The sequence below is a fragment of the Mustela putorius genome, unplaced genomic scaffold (assembly GCF_011764305.1).
Source record: "Mustela putorius furo isolate JIRA1106 unplaced genomic scaffold, ASM1176430v1.1 tig00003845_pilon_pilon_pilon, whole genome shotgun sequence".
Lineage (NCBI taxonomy): Eukaryota > Metazoa > Chordata > Mammalia > Carnivora > Mustelidae > Mustela > Mustela putorius.
Genome location: NW_025421998.1, coordinates 84268963 through 84291510, shown reverse-complemented (window position 1 = coordinate 84291510; position 22548 = coordinate 84268963). Strand labels below are relative to the sequence as shown.

The following is a 22548-nucleotide window of genomic DNA, read 5'->3' as shown; positions in this document are numbered from 1 at the left end:
TCTCAAGATTTTGACAGAGATCACAAGTAGGCAGAGAGGCAAGCAGAGAGACAGGAGGAAGCAGGCTCCCCATGGAGCAGAGAGCCCGATGTGGGACTCGATCCCAGGACCCTAGGACCATGACCTGAGCCGAAGGCAGAGGCTTAACCCACTGAGCCACTCAGGCCCCCTAAATGAATGCTTTTAACCTTTCCATCATAAACAGCTGGTAGATGAAAAAAAAAAATCCCATTGAAAGATTTTTTCCAGTATTTAATTTTTTAACTATGATAAGAACACTTAATATGAGATCTACCATATTAATTTTTAAGTGTACAAACAGCTAAGGATAGGCACAATGTTGTACGCAAGATCTCTAGAACTTTTTCATCTTGCATAATTGAAATTTTATACCTGTTGAAGAGCAACTCTCATTTCCATACCCCAGTCGCCAGCTCAACTACCCTTCTACCTCTGTTTCTAGGAGTTTGACTAGATACCCCATATAAGTAGAATCATGCAATATCTGTCCTCTGTAACTGATTTATTTTACTTAGCATAATACCCTCAAGATTCATCCATGTTGTTGCATATGGCAGGATTTCCTTTTTTTTAAAGGCTGGATAATATTCCATTCTTTATTCACTCATCTGTCAATGGACACTTGAGTTGCTCCATATCTTGGCTATTGTGAATAATGAACATGGGAATGTGAATACTCTATGAGATCCTGATTTCAGTTCATTTCAGTAAGTATCCAGAGGTGGAATTGCATAGGGCATTTCTATTTTTAATTTTTTAAGGAAACTTTACACTGTTTTCCATATAGGCTGCACCATTTTATATTCCCACCAACAGCATATAAGGATTCCAATTTCTCCACATCCTTGCTAATATTTATCCTTCGTTGTTATTTGGTAAGAGCCATCCTAACAGGTGTCAGGTAGCATCTCACTGTGGTTTTGATTTGTATCTCCCTGAGGATTAGTAATGTGAACATCTTTTTCACGGGGTTCTTGGCCATTTGTACGTCTTCTTTAGGGAGATGTCTACTCAAGTCCTCTGTCCATTTTTAAAAATTAGCTTATTTGTTTTTATTCTATTGATTTGTAGGAGTCCAACATCTTATAACTAAAACTTTCAAATATAGAGCAAAGTTGAAAGAATTTTTTAGTGAACATTTATGTATCTACCACTCTACCATAACATTTTAACACACACATGTATCCATCTTTTTTTTTTTAATTTAAGACTTTTAAAAAAATTTTTAAATAATCTCTACACCTAACATGGGGCTTGAACTCACCACCCTGAGATCAAGAGTCCCATGCTCTGGTGAGCCAGCCACGCACCCCATTCATTCTTTCTACCCACTCACTAGTCCATATCATTTCTTATTCTGATGTATGTAAACTGCAGTACGATTCACCTAAATATTCAGTAGGAATATCATTAGCTAGAGTTCAATATTTCTTTACAATTTTTTCTTTTGAGGTAAAATTTACATATAATGCAATGTACAAATCTTAAGTGTACATTCAATTTTGTGTAAGCATACCATACATTTTGAAAATGTAGACACTAACGATAACCAATCTCTATCAAGACATATAACAATACCACCACTACAGAAAGTTCTCTCATGTCTCCTCCCAGTCAGTTCTTGCCCAATCTCTCAAAAGGACATACAATACTGATTTTTTCACCCTATTTTAGCATTGTCGGGATGCCTGGGTGGCTCTGTTGGTTGAGCGGCTGCCTTTGGCTCAGGTCATGATCCCAGCATCCTGAGATCAAATCCCACTTCAGGCTCCTTGTTCGGTGGGGAGCCTGCTTCTCCCTCTGCCTCTGCCTGCCACTCTGTCTGCCTGTGTGCTCTCTCTCTCTCTCTGACAAATAAATTAAAAAAAAAAAAAAAAAAGCATCGTCTATCCTAGAACTTCAAATAAATGGAATCATACCATATATATTCTTTTTTGTGAGGTTTCTTTCACTTAGAGTAATGTTCTTGAGATTCATCCACACTGCTGTATGTGTTAGTAAGTTTCTTCCTTTTTATTGGTGAGTAATATTCCAGAATATAAATAAATCACAGTAATCCATTATCCTACTGACAGATGTTTGGGTAATTTCCAGTTTTAGGCTATTATGAATAGAGGTGCTTAATTAATTTATAAACTCAATTCAAATAAAAGTCCCAGGATGGGTTTTTCTGGAAATTGATAAGCTGATCCTAAAACTTAAACAGATGTGCAAAAGGTCAAGAATCACTAGAATAATTGTGAAGAATTTTAAGAATTTTAAAAGGTGTGCTCATCCTATCAAATATCAGTGGTTACTATAAAGCTACGGTCATTAAGACAGTATGGAACCAGCTGAAGGTCAGACAAACAAACCAATGCAACTGAATTAAGAGTTCACAAACACTTTCCTGTGTCAAAAGACAGAGGTAGGAAAAGGATGAACTATTAAAAATATGGTACTGGAACAAACGATTGTATGGAAAAATAATGAAGCTAGATCCCTATATCATATACACAAAAATATTATTCCAGGTGAATTAAACAGCTAAATTAAAACAACAACAAAGAACTTTGTAACTTCTACAATAAACTGTTGTAGAGTATTTATGAACTCAGGAGTAAGAATTCCTTAATTAAAACTCCTAAAGATAGGGGCACCTGGGTGGTTCAGTAGGTTAAGCCTCTGCCTTTGGCTCAGGTCATGATCTCAGGGTCCTAGGATCAAGCCCCGCATCAGGCTCTCTGCTCAGCAGGGAGTCTGCTTCTCCCTCTCTATGCCTGCCTCTCTGCCTACTTGTGACCTCTCTCTCTCTCTGTCAAATAAATAAGATCTTAAAAAAAAAAAGTACTCCAAAAGGATAAACAGTAAGGTAAAAGACTGATAAATTTCACAATTAAATTTAAACCTTTATGGACAAAAAGAAATAATAAAAAAATTGAGGGAAGAAGTAGTCAACAAATTGGATGAAGATACTAATAAATGAAATGCATATTATCCAGAAAAGAACAGTATCAAAAAATATATCATTGGGTGCCTGGCTGGCCCAGTTGGTTAAGCAACTACCTTCAGCTCAGGTCATGGTCCCAGAGTCCTGGAATCGAGTCCCACATTGGGCTCCATGCTCCATGGGGAGTCTGCTTCTCCCTCTGACCTCCCCTCTCATGCTCTCTCTCACTCTGTTTCTCTCTCTCTCTCAAAATAAATAAATAAAAATCTTTAAATAAAATAAAATATATATATATAATTAACTCATACAACAAGGAAAAAACAACAACCAACCTGATTAGACAAAGGCATAAAGAGGAAATACGCAGAAGAAGAAAAGCAATAGTAAATAAAAAGTCATTTCAATAGTCTGAAATGACATTCTATCTTGTCTTCCTGCACTGGCTGGAACTTCTAGCTCAGAGATGAGCAAATTAAACGGACAATGAGATTCTATTTCATCAGACTAGCAAAAACAAAAAACAATTGACAATTCCAAATATGGTGAGGACTGGAAGCAACAGGCCCTCTAGCATGCTGTTTGTGGGGATGTAAATTAATAAAGTGACTTGGAAAGACATTTGGAATATTTAGTAAAGTTGAAAATGTACCCATCTTTGCCCTCTCATTCTCTTCCTGGTTATAATCTTCAGCAGTATTTTCAAACTGCAGGTTTCTATTCTTTGGTGGTTCATGAGTAGTTTGTTTGTTTTTTTGTTTTGTTTTGTTTTTTAATAAAATGGAATAAAGTGAAAGATATTAGGACATATCAATGGGTGTGTCATGGCAGAGGGTAAGTATTACTCCATGAGAAACTGTTATTCCAAGTATATGTACATTCATTTATCCCAGATCACAATGTAAAATGTATCACTATGGGAACTGTCAAGAGCTTGAAAACCAAAAGAAACTCCCACAATTTGCACAAGAAAAAATAGAATAATTTTCATTTGCAGTTACAGTAATAACAAAAACTTATGAACAGCCTAAATGCTATACCAATATCTGTCATGTTCAGATAATGAATGGAATTCCAAATAACACTTAAAATAAAAACATACTGCCACATTATCAACATGAATGAACCTCAAAAAAATAATACCAAATGGGATAAACAATGCTACAGAGAGACATTTTTTTATAAAATTTAAAACATGCCAAACAATGCTAAGTATTGCTTATTGATACATAAGTATATAGCAGAAATAAAAGAAGTGCATGAGAATGATAAAGATCAAATTTAAAATAGTGGTTACCTCAGTGGAAGGAGAGAAGAGAATAGGATTAGAAAAAGCAATAATCTCCTTCCCTTCCCTCTTCATTCACCTTATTTCCTCCAGAGTAGTCAGTGCTTTTTGAAATTATTTTACTTTATTATTTGTACCCTTCTCCCACCATTGGTCTGTGAGCTACATCAGGAGCAAGTTCATGCCTGTCCTGTTCATAGTATCTATATACAGTAATACAGAGCATACATAATTCTTCAATAATTGTTTTATGATTAAAGGGTAAATCATTTCTACCAGCTGGGCCTCAGTTTCCACATCTGCCACTGAAGATGTTAGATTGAAGTCTTTTCCTAATTTTAACACTATGACAATGCAGTACAGTAATTCAGCAAAACTGTTGTCTCAAAAGCATCTCCCTTCCCAGGAGAGGTTGATCTGCATTCATTATGTTAGGATGCCCTCTTCTGGGAAGTATAAATGTTTCAAAAATATATTTTACAAACATCTCATATGTGTTCTACCACTAAGTCTTATTTTAAGTTTATAATTCCAGAAAGACACAGTGGATAATAACTGAGAGTAATAAGGTGGCTTTTCATCACATTTGTCTTCTTCTCCTTAAATACAGTACATACTTTAAAAAAAAAAAAAAGAAGTATTTTGGCCATTCCTGAAAATTTATTTACTGCCTAACTCTCCCTAAATATCTTTGAGATCAATGTTCCTTATACAATACTAACCCCATCAAGGGATGATTTATACGTAGTCTTCCACATAGTGCTAAGTAAACAATGTAAATAGTAAAGAGAATGGTACAAAATATAGCCCAGCTTTAAGTCATTTAGTGGCCCAGAAAATCTCAAACCTTAAATTGGATTAAGATAATCCAGGATTGCTAGTGTCCTTAGGCAGCTGGCAGAAGGAAACAAAAATCCTCTCTAGAGGGTAATAATACTGTTCTAGACTCCAAATTATTTCTAAAAATAAATTTCCAAACACACCATCCAGCATTCATTTAAATATAACCAATATATGAAAAGAGAAACAAACATAAACAAGAAAGAGCATTATCAACATGTAACAGAAAAAAGACCCAATGGCACTTCAGAGGGTAGAATTACCAAATGTATTGTAAATTCATGATGCTTACTTTACTCACAGAGATTTAAAAAACTTATTATTTCTACTACAACTGGAAATGATAAAAGTACAGATTTAGGAGGGAAAAAAATACTAGAAATTCTTTTAAAAAAGGAAAAGAAAACTATTGGAGCACCTGGTTGGCTCAGCGGGTTACACCTCTCCCTTCAGCTCATCAGGTCATGATCTCAGAGTCCTGGGATCGAGTCCCACATCGGGCTCTCTGCTCAGCAGGGAGCCTGCTTACCCCCCTCTCTCTGCCTGCCTCTCTGCCTACTTGTGATCTCTTTCTCTGTCAAATAAATAAATAAAAATCTTTTTTTAAAAAATGAAACTATTAACTATTACTAAAATTAGTTCCTCAGTAGACAGATTTAGATCACCTCAGACACAGCTGTAAACTGGAAGACAGTTTGAAGAAATGACATACAGTGAAGCATAAAGAGACAAACTGATGGTAATACAGAATAGAGGATAAGAGACATAAAAGATTCAATGAAGAAAACTAACATATTTAATTGGAGTCAATACAGAATAGAGGATAAGAGACATAAAAGATTCAATGAAGAAAACTAACATATTTAATTGGAGTCAACAGAAGAAAAAGATGGAATGGAGCAGAAGCAAAATCAAAGCAAAATCTAGTAACTAAGGGGAACCTGCATGGCTCATGGGTTAAGGGTCTACCTTCAGCTCAGGTCATGATGCCAGGGTCCTGGGATCAAGCCCTGTACTGGACTCCCTGCAGTGGGAAGCCTGCTTCTCCTCCTCCCTCTGCCCTTCCTACCCCTCCCACCCCTGCTTGTGTTCACTCACTCTCTCAAAGAAATAAATAAAACCTTAAAAAAAAAAATCTAGTGACTAAGATGGTCCAGAATTGATGAAAGACATCAATCTACAGATTCAAGATGTTTAAAGAATCCTAAACAGAATAAATGAGAAGCCCAAAACCAGCTATATCACAAAACCAGAACACACACACACACACACACACACACCCCAAAAAGCTGAAGACAGAGAAAATCTTAAGAACAGTTGGAGGAGGGACCTATGTGGGAGATAACCTTCAAAGGAGCGGCTATTAGAATGAAACAGCTTAATTCTGAAAAGCAAGGATGGAAACCAGAGGACTGTGGGAACAGTATCTTCAATGTGAGGGAGAAAAAATAAGTGCCAACCTAAAACTCTATACCCAGTGAGAACACCTTTTGAGACTAAAGGTTAAATAAAAACATCTTCTGACAATAAAAAACTGAGAGACATCCATGCTCAAGGAAATACTAAATGTTATCTTTAGACAGAAGAAAAATTCTCAGAAGGCAAGTTGGATATGAAGGAAAAAATGAACACTAAGTAAGTATAAAACAAAAATAATGTCTTGTATGGCTTGGAATATATGAAGAAATAATACATAGAATAACAATAGCAAATAGGTCAGAAGGAAAATAAAATTCAAGTGTTCTAAGAAACTTGCATTATCCCATAAAAGGACAAAAGTACCAATTCCAGAAGACTTTGAAATAAGTTAAGGATGTGTTATAGTTTCTAGGGGTACAACTAATAGGAAAAGTGTGTACATCTTTCAAACTAACAAGAAAAAAAAATGTAAACTTTTTAGTCCCCCCAAAACACAAAGGAAAAGTAATCACAGAGCAAGTGGGATGAAGAGAAAGCATATAGTAAACATGAGAAAGCATACAGTAAACATGATAAATTTAAACCTAAATATATCAGTGGTTACATTTAATGTAAATGGACTAAATGTTTTAGTAAGAAGTCAAAAGACTGTTGGAATGGATGAAAAAACAAAACCAAAGTCATATCACTAGTAGTATATCACTCTAGATCTTAAGTCTCAGTAGAATATAGGCATAAGCTATAAATGCAAGGCTTAAAAAATCATGAAAATGTGATTTGAAGATATATATGAGAATGTCTGCATCCGAGGTCCTTGCAGATATGCACAAAACCAGAGGTTAAGCAAAAAAAATGAAGAGCTTCCGATCCAAACAGCATTACCTGCAGCAGCTAGATGGGCTGTTACCTCATCAGCCGCTGTGGAGTTGAGTATGTCTGAATCATCGTAAGAGGTGTCCTCAGGAGAAGAAGGTGAGTCTTCATCAGCACTCAGCATACTATGCTCAGTGTAGGTGGCCACATGGACCTGCTGTACCTGTTGGGCGACTGCATGGGCTTCTATGGTAGCCATGTGTTCGGTTTGGGTCACTCCGTGCTCCTCCATGAAGATCTACTGTCAGAAGAAAAGGCAAAGAACAGAATTCAGTGTGCAGTATAACACAGTGCTTAAACCAAGCAATATTTTCCTCAAGAGCAGAGAAAGCCTACGATTTCACCACATACCACACCACACCAAGTCACAAGAAATGGAAAGCACCATTCAAGTATGATCCAAAAATGGTAGAACATTTTCCTTATGTAAAACCATTCTGATAGAAAGTCACTGTGCTAATTTTATATGTCAGGCCACAAGACCGTACATATATCCTTCATACCATGTATAACAATAAAAAGATACTTTAAAGATCCCAGTGATGGGGCGCCTGGGTGGCTCAGTGGGTTAAGCCGCTGCCTTCGGCTCAGGTCATGATCTCAGGGTCCTGGGATCGAGTCCTGCATCGGGCTCTCTGCTCAGCAGGGAGCCTGCTTCCCTCTCTCTCTCTGCCTGCCTCTCTGTCTTCTGTGATCTCTCTCTGCCAAATAAATAAATAAAATCTTTAAAAAAAAAAAAAAGATCCCAGTGATGTGTGTTGTAGACATAAAAACACATGTTAAGTAAATGAAACATATAACATTTTCTTTGTATTCATAGACAAACAGAAGTCAAGCTCTATTTTTTCCAAAAATATAATCACTTAAATTGGTTTTTCTGCTTATAAAAAACTATGCCTCTTATAAACCCTGCTATGATGCAGTAACTTGTAATGCAGTAAGATAAAGGTCTGCTCTTCCACTGCACATATAACCTATCCACTCATCCCCCTCAGCCTATAGAATTATTATCTTTTAAAAATTTTTTGAAGCATACATACATAATACATATATACATACATATAATACATATGATTTTAAATAAAAACAGGTTCATTTACAGGGTGCCTGGGTGGCTGGCCCATTCAGTTCAGCAACTGCCTTTGGCTTGGGTCATGATCTCAAGGTCCTGGGATTGAGCCCCACATCAGGCTCCCAGCTGAGTGGGGAATCTACTACTCCCTTTCTTTCTGTCCCTCATCCTTCCCATTCTCTCTCTCATAAATAAATAAATCTTTTTTTAAAAAGGTTCACACTATACATACCATTTTACAGTTTTCTTTTTTTCATATTTTAACCTATTTAGATATTCTGACCTGTCAAAACACACAGACCTTTCTAAACAACTGCAGTATACCTCATTGTATGGATGTACTGTGATTATCTAACCAATCACGTACTGACAAGTAGCAAGGCTGCTTCCAAATTCTCACTATTATAAATATCAGTGCAATGAATATCCTTTATATAAAATTTTGCATATAATATTCAATAAACTCAATGAAATGTAAATATTACCATATGATCCAGCAATTATACCTAGAAAAACTAAAAGAAAGGTCTCAAAGGGCTACTTGTACACCCACGTTCATAGCAGAATTATTCACAATAGCCAAGAAAGTGGAAGCAACCCAACTATCCACTAATGGATTGATGGGTAAACAAAATGTGGATATATATATAATAAAACAGTATTCAGCCTTTAAAAAGAAGAAATACAGGGGTACCTGCACGGCTCAGTTAGTTAAGCATCCACCCCAGGTGATGATCCCAGGGTCCTGGGATCAAACACCACATTTAGCAGGGAGCCTGCTTCTCCCTATGTCTTGGTCTGTGCTCTCTCCCTCTCTAATAAATGAATAAAGTCTTTAAAAAAAAAAAAAAAGAAAGAAAAGAAAAAGGAATACAAACATAAAAGAGATTAACTTACTTGCCTCAATTTTTAAATATCTATAAAAAATTGGAGCACCTGGGTGGTTCAGTCGGTTAAGCATCTGACTCTTCATTTTTTTTTTTTAAACCATGCAACATTGTCTTTTATTATGTATGGCTTTTAAAAATTATCTCCTCAATCTCTCCATACATAGGCAAAAGGAAGTATATTGTTTAACCTACAGAACTGGGAAATATTGACCACTGCCTAGAGAAGGGAAAATCAACCCTAAAACAAGCTTAACCAGGAGGCCAATTCATCTGCCGACCTCCAAGAACATGGAGATGAACATGATAGACAGACTGTCCCCCATCTGAACCTTCATTCACCACCATTCGATAACCCTTCTTCAGGTCCAAATCAGCAGCACATTTCTTGCCAACAATCATTAAATGTCCAAGAAGACTTTCATCATCATCTTCTGCTACAGAAATCTGGGATATATGTTTCTTGGGTATCACCAGAAAATGAGTTGGTGCTTGAGGGGAAATGTCATGGAAAGCAAGACAATGGTCATCCTCAAAAATGATTTTGGCTGGGATTTCCTTGCGAATGATCTTCCCGAAGATTGTGTCACCACCAGGCTGCGCGGCCTGAGCCTTGGCGATCTCATCTGCCATCTCGGCCTCCCTCCCGCGCGACCGACCCAGGCAGAAGCTCGAGAGGAGGGCCTGACTCTTCATTTTGGCTCAGGTGTGATCTCAGGGTCATGAGATCAAGACCTGTGGCAGGCTCCATGCTCAGCAGGGAGTCTGCTTGAGACTCTCTCCCTCTGCCCCTCCCCTGCTCATGTTCCATCTCTCTTTCTCTCTAAAAAACAAAAAACAAAAACAAAAAAACTACAAAAAATCTACACCTAGCATCATATTTAATGTCAAGAAACTAGAAGCCTTCCTGCTAAGTCAGGAATAAGGCAAGGATGGTCCCTCTCACCACTCCTTTCCACACTGTACTGGAAGTCGTAGCTAGTCCAGGAAGACAAGAAAAGGAAATAAAAGGTACACTGATTGGGAAGAAAAAAAAAACACAAACAAACCCTGTGTTTGTTTAAGATGACATGATTATATATATATATATATATATATATATATATATATATAGGAAATCCAAAAGAACCAAAAAACCTCCTGAAACAAGTAAGTGAGTTAGAGCAATGTTGCAGGATACAAAGTTCATACACAAAAGTCAATTGCTTTAGACCAGCAAATAGAATTTGAATTTAAAACACAATGCCATTTCCATTAGCAAGCAAAAAAACAGAATACTTCGGTATGAATCTAACAAAATATGGACAAGACCTATATAAAGAAAACTACAAAACTCTAATGAAGAAAGTCAAAGAAGACCTAAATAATATAAACAGATTCCATGTTCATGGCTAGGAAGACTCAATATTGTCAAGATGTCCTAATTTGATCCATAGATTCAATGAAATCCCAGCAAGTTATTTTATAGACGACAAAAAACTGATTTTAAAGTTTATATGGTGGGGCACCTGGGTGGCTCAGTCCGTTAAGCCTCTGCCTTCGGCTCAGGTCATGATCCCAGGGTCCTGGGAAGCAGTCCCACATGGGGCTCTGTGCTCAGCGGGGAGCCTGCTTCTCCCTCTCCCACTCCCCCTGCTTATGTTCTCTCTCCCTCTGTCAAAAAATAAAAATAAAAAAAAACCTTAAAAAAAAAATAAAGCTTATATGGAGGGGCAAAAGACCCAGAGTATAGTAAACACACTCCCTCTCTCTCTGCCCCTCCCCCAACTCATGCTCTTGCACTCTCTCAAATAAATCTTTTTTTTTTTAAAGATTTTATTTATTTATTAGACAGACAGAGATCACAAGCAGGCAGAGAGGCAGGCAGAGAGAGAGAGAGGAGGAAGCAGGCTCCCCGCCGAGCAGAGGGCTGGACATGGGGCTCGATCCCAGGACCCTGGGATCATAACCCGAGCCAAAGGCAGAGGCCTCAATCCACTGAGCCACCCAGGCGCCCCTCAAATAAATAAAATCTTTAAAAAAATGTTGGACACCCAATTGACTGAGCCATCTAGGCGCCCCTTAATCATTTAAGTGTACAGTTCTGTATGTATGAATACATTCATACAGAATGTATAAATACATGAATGTATAAATACATTCATATTGTTGTATAATCTCCAGAACTCTTTTCATCCTGCAAAACTGAAGCTCTGTACCTGTGAGGCAATCTCTCAGTTTCCCTTCCTTTCCCAGCCCCCTGCAACCACCCGTCTACTGTCTGTGTCTATGAATCTGACTAGCACAGAGACCTCATATAAGTGTTTTACATTCTAGGGGTTTAGACAAACGTATAATGACATTTTCCACCATTATGGTGTCATACACAGTAGTCTCACTGCCCTACAAGATTTGTGCTCCACTTATCAATTCTTCCTCCCCCTGATCCCTGGCAACCACTGATTCTTTTACCATCTCCATAGTTCTGCCTTTTCTAGAACTTCATATTGCTGCCATCACACACTATATAGCATCTTCAGGTTGACTTCTTTCACTTAGCTAGGCATTTGAGGTTTATCCATGTCTTTTCATAGCCTGATAGCTCATTTCTCTGTAGTGCCGAATAATACTCTATGATCTGATGTTCCATAGTTTATTTATCCATTCACCTACTGAAGGATATTTTGGTTACTTACAAGTTTTAGCAATTATGAATATGCCATAAACATCTGCGTGAGTTTTTTGGCGGACAGAAGTTTTTAACTTCTTTGATAAATGCCGAGGAGCACAATGGCTGGATTGTGTAGTAAGAATATATTTAGTTTTGTAATAAATTTCCAAACTATCTTCCAAAGTGGTGATACCATTTTGCATTCCCACCATTAATAAGTGAAGATTCCTGTTGCTCCATACCCTTATCAGCATTTGGTGGTGTTGGTGTTTTGAATTGTAGCCATTCTAACAGATGTGTAGTATTATCTCATTGTTTTAGCTTGCAATTCCCTAATGATATGATTGAACATCTTTTCACAGGCTTATATGTAACCTATTTAACTTTTTGGTAAGGTGTCTGTTTAGGTCTTTTGCCATTTTTTAATCAGGTTGTTCATTTTCTTTTTGTTTAGTGTCAAGAGTTCTTTGTGTCTCTGACTTTTACAACTGTTTTCTCCCAGTCTGGCCTGTCTTCTCATTATCTTCATAGAGAGAGAAAGAGAATCTTTTTTTTTTTTTTAAAGAGGAAATTTTTTCCCCGCAAAGATTTTATTTATTTGAGAGAGAGAGGGCACGAGTTGTGTGAGGAGCAGAGGGAAAGAAAGACAAGCTGACTCCCTGCTAAGCATGAAGCCCCACTCCAGGCTCAATCTCAGGATCCTGAGATCATGACCTGAGCCAAAGACAAAAAGTTAACCGACTGAGCCACCCAGGTGCCCCAGGTGTCCAACTTTTGATTTTGGCTCATGCCATGATCAGGGCCGTGGGATCGAACCCCATGTCAGGCTCCACATACAGTAGGAAGTCTGCTTCTCTCCCTCTCCCTGCCCCTCCACCTATTCACACATACACGAGCTCTCACTCTAATAAATAAATAAATATTTTTAAAAAGTGGCTAAGATGGTAAATTTTATGTTATATATATTTTCCCATAATTAAAAAAAAATCCTGGACACCAGTGGTAACTATTTTACAAAGAATAAATAACTACACTTGATCTTACCAAAAGGTCGAGGAGTGATACAAAGAATAAATAACTATCATAGAGCAGAATCATAAAACTAGCCCTTATTATCTTCTAAAAATCCTTTGCATATTATTTTATTTTAAAGAAACAGAGTATAATACTCTGAAATAAGTCAGTCAGAGAAAGACACACATCATATGATTTTACTCATATGTGGAATTTAAGAAACAAAACAAATGAACAAACGAGAAAAAGAAAAAGACAAACCAAGAAACAGATTCTTAACTACAGAGAACAGATGGTTGGGAGGGGTGGCATTTGGAGTAATGTGGGCGCCTGGGTGGCTCAGTGGGTTAAGCCTCTGCCTTCGGCTCAGGTCATGATCTCAGGGTCCTGGGATTGAGGCCCGCATCGGGCTCTCTGCTCAGCGGGGAGCCTGCTTCCTCCCCTTTCTCTCTGCCTGCCTCTCTGCCTGCTTGTGATCTCTTTCTGTCAAATAAATAAATAAAATCTTTAAAAAAAAAAAAAGAGTCATGGAGTAATGTATAGAATTGCTGGATCACTATACTGTAAGCCCCAAACTAATAGAACGCGGCATGTTAACTATATTGGAATTAAAATTTTAAAAATGTTTTAATTTAAAAAATGAAATTCTTAAAGGTAAAGTTTCTGTCAAGATTATATACATTTTAAATTTTGATGCATACTGACAAGCTGAGTGTTTAAGCTGTGCACTAACAATCTCTACTTGTGTAACGCACCCCTCATGCCCAGTCTGGAATTCAATCAGCATGCAACAGAATACAGCTTTGCATATCTGGAGTTAACCAAATTAAAAAAAAAAAAAAAAAGAAGAAGAAGAAGCCTTCTAGATATAACCCTTATGACTACAAGTAAAAAGAACATAATTATCTATTCATCCAAAATTCTTGCATTTTTATTCTCCTCTATTGTAAAACTCTCCCTTTCCTTCTTTGAAAACTTCTAAAATCCTTGGTTTCTCTGAGTGATTCCTTTTTTACTTCCCCCCACCCCATACCTAACCCCACCCCTCAACCACCCCAGAGTTAGACTGCTTTAAGCCCCATCCTGTTGTCTTTGTTCTTCAGGCAAACTGGTTCTTTGTAAACGACAAATTTTCACCTTTTGGAGGTGCCTGTTTTATATTCTGTTTTATATTCTTGTGCTGTTTCTAATTTTTTTTTCCCCTCTAACTTAATTCAATTATCTCTTGTCATTCTCACACTACTACTATACATTTCACAACTCATCCTTCTAACTCTGATTCTTAACTTTGGGACTATTCAGTTACCTCAGGAAGTATTTTGTATTCAAAATATAATTCACTTTAATTACAAAATAAAAAACCACATAATGCCTCAAATCCAAAAAGATTAGGAATCATTCAGGATCATTTGACTCCCTCACCCCTCTTCCACACTTTCTCTTCTTGAGGTCATCTCCCCAGCCCTGTATCTCTGTGTGGTGTAATAATACTTTCATGATGATTTCTTCAAATGGAGGTTTGGAAGACGTACCTGGTAAAAAATTATTTAAAAGAGGAAAAAATAAGGAAAACATGGTAAAACCTTAGTATCTGGGAAATATGGGTAATGAGAGTTCTTTACACTATTTTTGTAACTTTTCTAAAAGTCTAAAATTATATCAAAATAAATTTTTTCTTTTTGTCTTTCTTTTTTTTTCTTTTAAAGAAAGGTATCTGGTAAGGCTTCTTCCATATCCTATGTTTGGTGTGTTTCACAATATTCAAAGGACTGTATCCTATCCCCCAGATTTGTAAATATCTAAAATGCAATTTTAACACACTATTTAAGTTGCACAATTAAACATAATTTATGAGAGGAATATACCATGAAAATACTGTTTTTCCATCTATTTCACTGCTCTTCTAGTGTAAGAGACAAACTACTTAGGGCATTTTAAAATTCTGGGTACTTCAAAATTGTTTTTAAATGATTTTTAAATGTTTTAAATGGTATCTAACTGCTTTTCAAAGGGATTTGTCCACTATGCACTTGTTATAATGGATTTCCATTCTTTCCTGCAGAATGCGGTTCGTGGCAGAAATCAATAGGGCTGTCTGTTTCACAGGCCTTGTCATTTGTGCCCAGTGCCTCATCTCTTCCTACCTCTCCCCCCAACCCAACCTTCAGCCTCTCTAACTACTTTTATTCTGCACTCTGTACAAAGCAAAGGCTAAGGTATTTCAGACTTTTGTTTTGTTTTAAAAGATTTTATTTATTTGACAGAGAGAGATCACAAGCAGACAAAGAGGCAGGCAGAGAGAGAGGGGGAAGCAAGCTCCCCACTGAGCAGAGAGTCCCATGCGGGGCTCCATCCCAGGACCCTGAGATCATGACCTTAGGTGAAGGCAGAGGCCCAACCCACTGAGTCACCCAGGCGCCCCATATTTCAGACTTCTTTGAACCAGAGTGGGATACTTATAAATGATGCTTTCAATGTTTTCATAAAATAATACATAAAATAGGTTGTTTAAAGCCAGATGTGACTGGCATACACATACTGCTAGAGATCTTCATAAGCACCCGCCCACTCATTTCCAGTAAAGCATTTTAGCTTTCCTTCATCCACAAGCAGTCAGCAAAACTGATAAGAACTGCTACTAACTGAAAACACATTAGTCAGTAACAATTTTCAAAAACAGCACAGACTGTTACCAGATATCCAGGATGCCTGGGACAAGTTACCTAGAACCTCTAAGTCTCAATTTCAACATTTGTTGTTGTTGTTGTTGTTGTTTTTTAAAGATTTTATTTATTTATTTGACAGATAGAGATCACAAGTAGAGAGGCAGGCAGAGAGAGAGGAGGAAGCAGGCTCCCTGTTGAGCTGAGAGCCCCGATGCGGGGCTCAATCCCAGGACCCTGGGATCATGACCTGAGTTGAAGGCAGAGGCTTAACCAACTGAGCCACCCAGGTGCCCCTCAATTTCTTTATCTTCATATCAGGCAACCAGCTCTAAGAATATGGTTTTCTTAACTGTGTGCAGAAGGTTTTGAGCCAGGCATCTAATAAGCCGTTCTTTATTACATCAACTCCGACAACTGAGATACTATTCTCCTGGACATAAAAAAGGAGACTATACAGCACCCACAACTCTAGCATAATTTCATGACAGTGCACAAATGGAGAGCCAGCAGGTGGACCCAACAGTGACTCCTCCAAACAGATGTGAGAAGTGACAGGTGAAAGCCACCTGTCACTCTAAATACCGCATCCAAATGAAAAGGCTTGAGCAAGTGATGTTCAGCAGATTAGTCAACACTCCATTCAAGAAATCCATTCCCCCAAAACAACAGCACAGCATTTAATAAGTTCTTAGCCTGGATCATCATGGCTGGGGGCGGGAGGAGGCACAACATGCGTTTTATCTATAGATTGGTCTTTATTATATAAACTATCGTGGGTGAGGGAGGGGTGGTTTGGTACAGAGGAGTTCCTGCTCCTGCCAACTGGGCCAGTATCTGTGCTTACTGGCGGGTAATATTACCTTCATTACCTTTTTTATAAAGGTAATAAATATTACCTTTATTACTAAGGTAATATCATTAAGGTAATAACGAAGAAGACACAAAACGCGGATCTGCCTGTCTCCCAGCACCCTGGCAGCTCCAGTCAATAATTCCTAGGAAGCTACTGGAATTTGGATGACGTGTCCAACAGAGTTCAATTTAATCTAATCCACACATAATGGACAAGATTAAGTGTAGAGTATTTTAAAAATCAAAGTAGGAAGAGCAGGCTGGGAAATCTAATCAAGGTATAACTAAATGCAAAGGCAAGCACTAGACTAATCAATAGCATTATCATAGCAAAAGAAAAACTGCAAGAACTGCCTAAGGCAAAGTCTCAAAGCCAGACTGTGTCTACAGTCCAAATGAGGGACAGGAAAACCAAGAGGCTCAAATACAGTCCCAGACATGTCCAGAATCTAAACTTCGTAACTATGATAAAAATTTCACTCAACAGCAGAGCCTTTCTCAAAAAAGCCTAAAGTTAAGGACAGGATTTGATTCTTGGGGGAATGCAGAGTAATGGATCAAAATCTCAACACAGCAGGAAGAAAAAAACTGCACAAGAGAGTCACGGTGAAAATAGAAGCAAGGGTAAATGTAGCTTAATTCTGAGTAATAAATGGAGCTTAAGACAAGAAGAATCCATTTCACCTTCCTAGGAATATTCTCTTTCAAACAGCCCATGAGTGATATTGGACTTGAAAAAAATATCCTCCCACACCACTGGGCTCTCCAAAGGTGGGGGTGGTGTGTGTGTGTGTGTGTGTGTGTGTGTGTGTAAAGCCACGGTAGGCAATTTATTGTTTTCCATAAAACAGAAAATTAAATATAGCTAAAAATACAGAAAATTAAATACAGTATAAAATAGAATGTAAAGGTTATGAATCTTGACAAGGTGAAAGCAAGAATAAAGCAGAGAAACAAGAGGTAGGAGAAGTGGAGGACCAGCTAGGAGCACTGACATCCTATCTTCACGAAATGAGGGAGTCAGACACTATCAAGGGGTGATGGAAGAACTCAGGTGGACAATGTAACCAAAAAGAGGGGAATGGAAAAAATGCTGTGAGGTAATCCCTACACAGAAGAAAGTAAAAAAGGCCCATGTTTGATAAATTATTATTCAGAGTTATGGAGGAATTATTGTTTGATAATACCATAAATAAAGCAATTAAACTATAAACAAAACAGTTATCTGTCTCTGAAAAGTAGGACTGGGGGTAGGGAAGAGTGTGGAAAGGCCCACTGATTTTTATTATAAATCCTTCTACTTGATTTTTTATCTTATGAGTATATACTTTGACTTCTACAAAAAAGACTTCAAAAACAAGTAACTACAATATTCCCTTCCAAAATGAGCCTTTTAAATATTTAAGTGATGTACTAGAGCAAAGTGTCACTAGAAAAATCAAATTTCTATCTTGTGCTAAAAATCAAGAGAACCGCACAGTTCAAGTTTAGAAATCGTCTTGCCTTGTATAAGACTAACTTCCTAATTGGGAGCATCTGAAAGTAACAAAATGTTCTATGACTGCACTTATGTATTACATGTATTTTTGTATGTATCTGCATTTTTCATTCTGATATATTGATAAAATTTGTAAATATTCATTACTATTAATAACAGCCCAAGAATCCAGTTAATAATAGTGCTTTTATAGAATATGTGAGAAAAACAAGCTTAACCACACAACGTCACAATGACTTAAGGATGAGTATCCACAGTACCGCGAAAACAATGCTGTAAGCTCACTGAAGGTAGGGCTTGGTTCCACCAAGTCTTTATGAATAGTAGCTATTTGCTCTTTAATAAATGTTTGGGGGTAATTGGTTTGCATATTTTAATTACTAAAGCTAAATCCAGGCATCAGTTTCTGTAATTTCCCTGTAAGGTTGTCCTGGCTATTCATCTCTTGTCTCTCACTTCCAAGCCCTCTCTTCTACACTTGTTCCCAAGCACTCTCTACCTAGCTCTGAGCTGGGTCAGTCAACCTATACCAGATTTGTCTGCCGGTTGCCATTAGGTTTTACTGAGGGGAGGCAACAGCATAAATTGAGAGGAGAGAAGGAGAAGGGATTTCCTTGATGTTCTCATTCCTATCAATGCTGCTCCAGCAAAGAGGAAAACCCCTTCTCCCAACTCCAGCTGTGCCCCTTCTTCCCTGGTGGTTGAGCACCGACTGCCTGGCATCCCTCCCAGAGAGCCAGTTATCAGCTAGCTGTGTGGGGCCCCTCTGAGCTCCTAGAGTCTTCTGTTCCCTCAGCCCTTGGGGTGATGGCTGCTTCTCGTAATTATTAGTATCCGGATTACCTTGGTGTCTGCTTTTGGTCTCTTCAGCCTTCCAACATCTGTGTAACCCATTTCCAGAACAAAATTCTCTGAAATACTTCCCATGGTTTACTAAGCCTTCACTGATACAAAGGGAAGAAAATATGTACCCTCATCAGAAATAATTTATAGTGTGCTGGTAAGCAGCAAAATTTTATATTGACTTTTATAAGTCAATATAATAAAACATATTGATATGTTATACTGTCAATAATATAGATTCTAAGGACTTTTTTTTTTTTTGCAAGTCCACCACTAGGGTTTCTATTTCCATACACTGACAGAAGTTGAATTCAAAATCTTGAGTCTGATGAATCATTAATAAAAGGCTAGGTTGGGGCACCTGGGTGGCTCAGTTGTTAAGCATTTACCTTCGGCTCAGGTCATGATCCCAGGGTTTTGGAATTGAGCCCCACATCAGGCTCTCTGCTCAGCAGAGGCCTGCCTCTTCCTTTCCCTCTCCCACTCCCCCTGCTTCTGTTCCCTTTCTCATTGTCTCTCTCTCTGTCAAATAAATAAATAAAAATCTTAAAAAAAAAAAAAGGCTAGGTTAGAGATTATAATATAACCCATGAAGAGAGAAATGGGACCCTTAACAAGTAAGAAGAGGGTACAGAGAGAAAGGGAGGTAGGAAATAAAAATACAAACTTTTATCTGTTTGAGTGTATCTTACCTACTTTTTTTTCTTTCTTTTTTTTTTTTTTTTTAATTTTTAGTAAGCTCTATGCCCAATGTGCGACTTGAACCGAGGACCCTGAGATCAAGGGGCAAATGCTGTACAGACTAAGCCAGCCAGGTGCCCCTATCTTACTTATCCTTTAAGTAAGATACTTAATAAGTCTAACATTCCAGAAATCTCAGAATCAACATCGCAGACAAAAATGTCTTTCTATAGAAACAGTAGTGACCCTCACAAAACAATCTGTCATATTATTCAATGAATAGACTAGTTCAGGTTTGGACCAATCAAAGAAAATGTGGTAGCAAGGGCAGTTTTGACCTTCATCTACCACTCTAAGTTTTTGACAGACTATAGTCTAAAAATGAACAGTGAGTACTAGGTATAATTTTCAGAGTAGCTTGCAGCTATTTAGTTATTATCTTTTCTTTAAAAAAGGAGGCTCCACGACCAAAGTGGGTCTTGAACTCACGACACTGAGATCAAGAGTCACAGGCGGTACTGACTGAGCCAGCCAGCCACCCCCTATTTTTTATTATATATATTTTTATTATATAACTGGGCACAAGGTGTACAAGGGAATGCAAAGTCTCCTCTCCATTCTGCTCTAAGGCTTAACCTCACTTGTACAGCAAGGTGGTTAAGAGTACAGAGTCTGAAGCTGAAGTATTTTTGGATTTGTGTCTTTGCCCTAACATTCACTAGCACCTTAGAGAAGTTTCACTTGACTTCTGTGCCTTAGTTTCATCATCTCTCATGGGGGAAAATAACAGAACCTACTTAATAGAATTACTGAGGACCCAATGAGTAAATATGTACAAGTGCTTAAAATGGGACATAGAATACAGTAAGTACTATATAACTGCTACCTATTATTATCATTAATTCCACAAAGAAATACAAGCAAAGCATAGAAATATTAGAAGGAAAGTTACACGATTTATTTTATTAATTTTTTTTATTGAGTTTTGTTTTTTGTTTTTGGTTTGTTTGTTTGTTTGGTTTGGTTTTTTACAGAGGGTTCCACACTGTGCTTCAACTTTGTGTTTTTTAGGTAGGGCTCCAATGCAGGTCTTCAACTCATGACCCTGAGATCAAGATCTGAACAGAGATCAAGAGTCAGATGCTTAACCAACTGAGCCAACCAGTGGTTCCCATGATTTATTTTTATATTGGGAGAAAAATTGCTCACAGATCACAACCTAAAAGGTTCTGGCCAAGTGCACCCGGCTAGCTCAACTGGTAGAACACAGCGAATCTTGAATCTGGGGTTGTAGATTTGAGCCCTACACTAGATATAGAGACCACTTAAAAATATAATCTTGGGGCATCTGGGTGGCTCAGTGGATTAAGCCTCTGCCTTCGGCCCAGGTCATGATCCTAGGGTCCTGGGATCCAGCCCGGGTCCACCTCTCTGCTCAGCAGGGAGCCTGTCCCACCCCACCCCCCACCGCCTGCCTCTCTGCCTACTTGTGATCTCTGTCTGTCAAATAAATAAAATCTTTAAAAATAAAATAAAATAAAATAAAATCTTAGGGGCGCCTGGGTGGCTCAGTGGGTTAAGCCTCTGCCTTTGGCTCGGGTCATGACCCCAGGCTCCTGGGATTGAGCCCCACACGGGGAAATCTCTGCTCAGCAGGGAGCCTGCTTCCTCCTCTCTCTCTGCCTGCCTCTCTGCCTACTTGTGGTCTCTATCTCTCAAATAAATAAATAAAGTCTTTTTTAAAAAATAAATAAAAATAAAATCTTAAAAAATAGTTTGGCCATGTAAGGAAGGTCCTCTATCTGAGAGTAGTTATTGATCTTTTTTGGATTATGGATCCTTTTGAGCATGTATGAAAACTACAGACCTCCTCCCTAGAAAAATGCACATATACACAAAATTTTCCAAAATATTTCAATGTTCTTGGACTCAAATCCCAAATACATTATTTAATGATAACATAGCTAGACCAAAACTGAAACACTAGAGGGTGCCACAACCAAAGAAAAATATAAAGAAAGCACAGGGAATTTCAGTTTGCTTAAAATTCTTCAACTGGAGCACCCTTCCATAGAAAAGAAGAATTAGGTGAATCTAATGAAATGCTTTAAAAATACATGAACCCTTCTATGGGTTCTAGATGAACACTGTCCAGTAGAAATTTCTGCAATGGAAATGTTCTAAATTTGCACTGTCCCAAACAGGAGCTGCTAACCATGTGTGGCTATCGACCACATGAAATGTTCTAAGGCATTAAAATTTAAATTTTATTTAGTTTTAATTGATTTTAACTTAACCACATGTGGCTGTGGCTACCACACTGAATGGTGCAGCTCTACATTCTTTTTTTTTTAAATATAAGTACAAATTAATAAAATTAATTAAGAAGCCACATGCCATTTAAAAAAGCAAAAATTGCATTCTAGTGAAAAGCACCAATGGGCTAAGGAAGCACAGAGAAGACAAGGTGGCAAGGACATCAAGTGGATATCATGGAGGAGATGAGTGTTTAGCTCCGAGTTTGTCAGGTGCAAGAATGAAAGAAGGGCACTGCAGGCAGAGGCAACAGTTTGTGAAATAGCCTGGCGTAATGAGGGGGCATCAGTGAACATCCAGAGAGCAGACTCACGAAAAGTCTGCAGACCAAAGGAACCCTGCTCTCAGCTGCCTTCACTCCAGATTCTTTCTTTACACTGCAATTTAATCTGGTAACAATAAAGCTAATGTTGACCCACCTGTCAGAGGAAAGTAGTCTATCCACATTATAAAACACCTTACAGCTGAGTGGAGGGTTGATGATGATGATAAAAAGGATTAGAAAATACCTTTGCAAATATTCAGATGCTTATTAATAGCCAAAAATACCAATAAAAAGCAGATGAATTGGTGAAGCTATCCTTGGATTAGAACATGGTAGAATAAGAGACTCAATCTCACAAAACAAACTGAGAGTTGCTTGTTGGGGGGTGGGGGCAGGTGTGGAGAGGGTGGTTGGGTCATGGACACTGGGAAGAGGAT

The 22548-nt window shown here is 37.9% G+C and overlaps 2 protein-coding genes across 11 annotated transcripts in view; both read right to left on the bottom strand.

The window, feature by feature from the left end:
* Positions 1–22548, bottom strand: part of NRF1 (nuclear respiratory factor 1) — a 145912-nt gene that overhangs the window by 87240 nt on the left and 36124 nt on the right. For 9 of the 10 annotated variants that reach the window (XR_006601404.1, XM_045062976.1, XM_045062978.1 and 6 more), the window contains exon 2: positions 7377–7608. Coding sequence is in view for 9 of the 10 variants with exons in the window: in XM_045062976.1 (XP_044918911.1) it covers positions 7377–7599 (223 nt within the window). In the remaining variant the exon portion in view is untranslated. The remainder of the gene's footprint in view (positions 1–7376; positions 7609–22548) is intronic. The other variant, XM_045062977.1, reaches the window with a different exon arrangement.
* On the bottom strand, positions 9472–9996 carry LOC101685034 (histidine triad nucleotide-binding protein 1-like). The gene has a single exon (XM_045062985.1). The coding sequence runs from the start codon at positions 9957–9959 to the stop codon at positions 9579–9581; it is 381 nt and encodes a 126-aa protein (XP_044918920.1). The 5' UTR covers positions 9960–9996; the 3' UTR covers positions 9472–9578.

Excerpts from the sequence above, each read along its gene's own strand:
- LOC101685034 (XM_045062985.1), bottom strand. The coding sequence starts at position 9,959 with ATGGCAGATGAGATCGCCAAGGCTCAGGCCGCGCAGCCTGGTGGTGAC.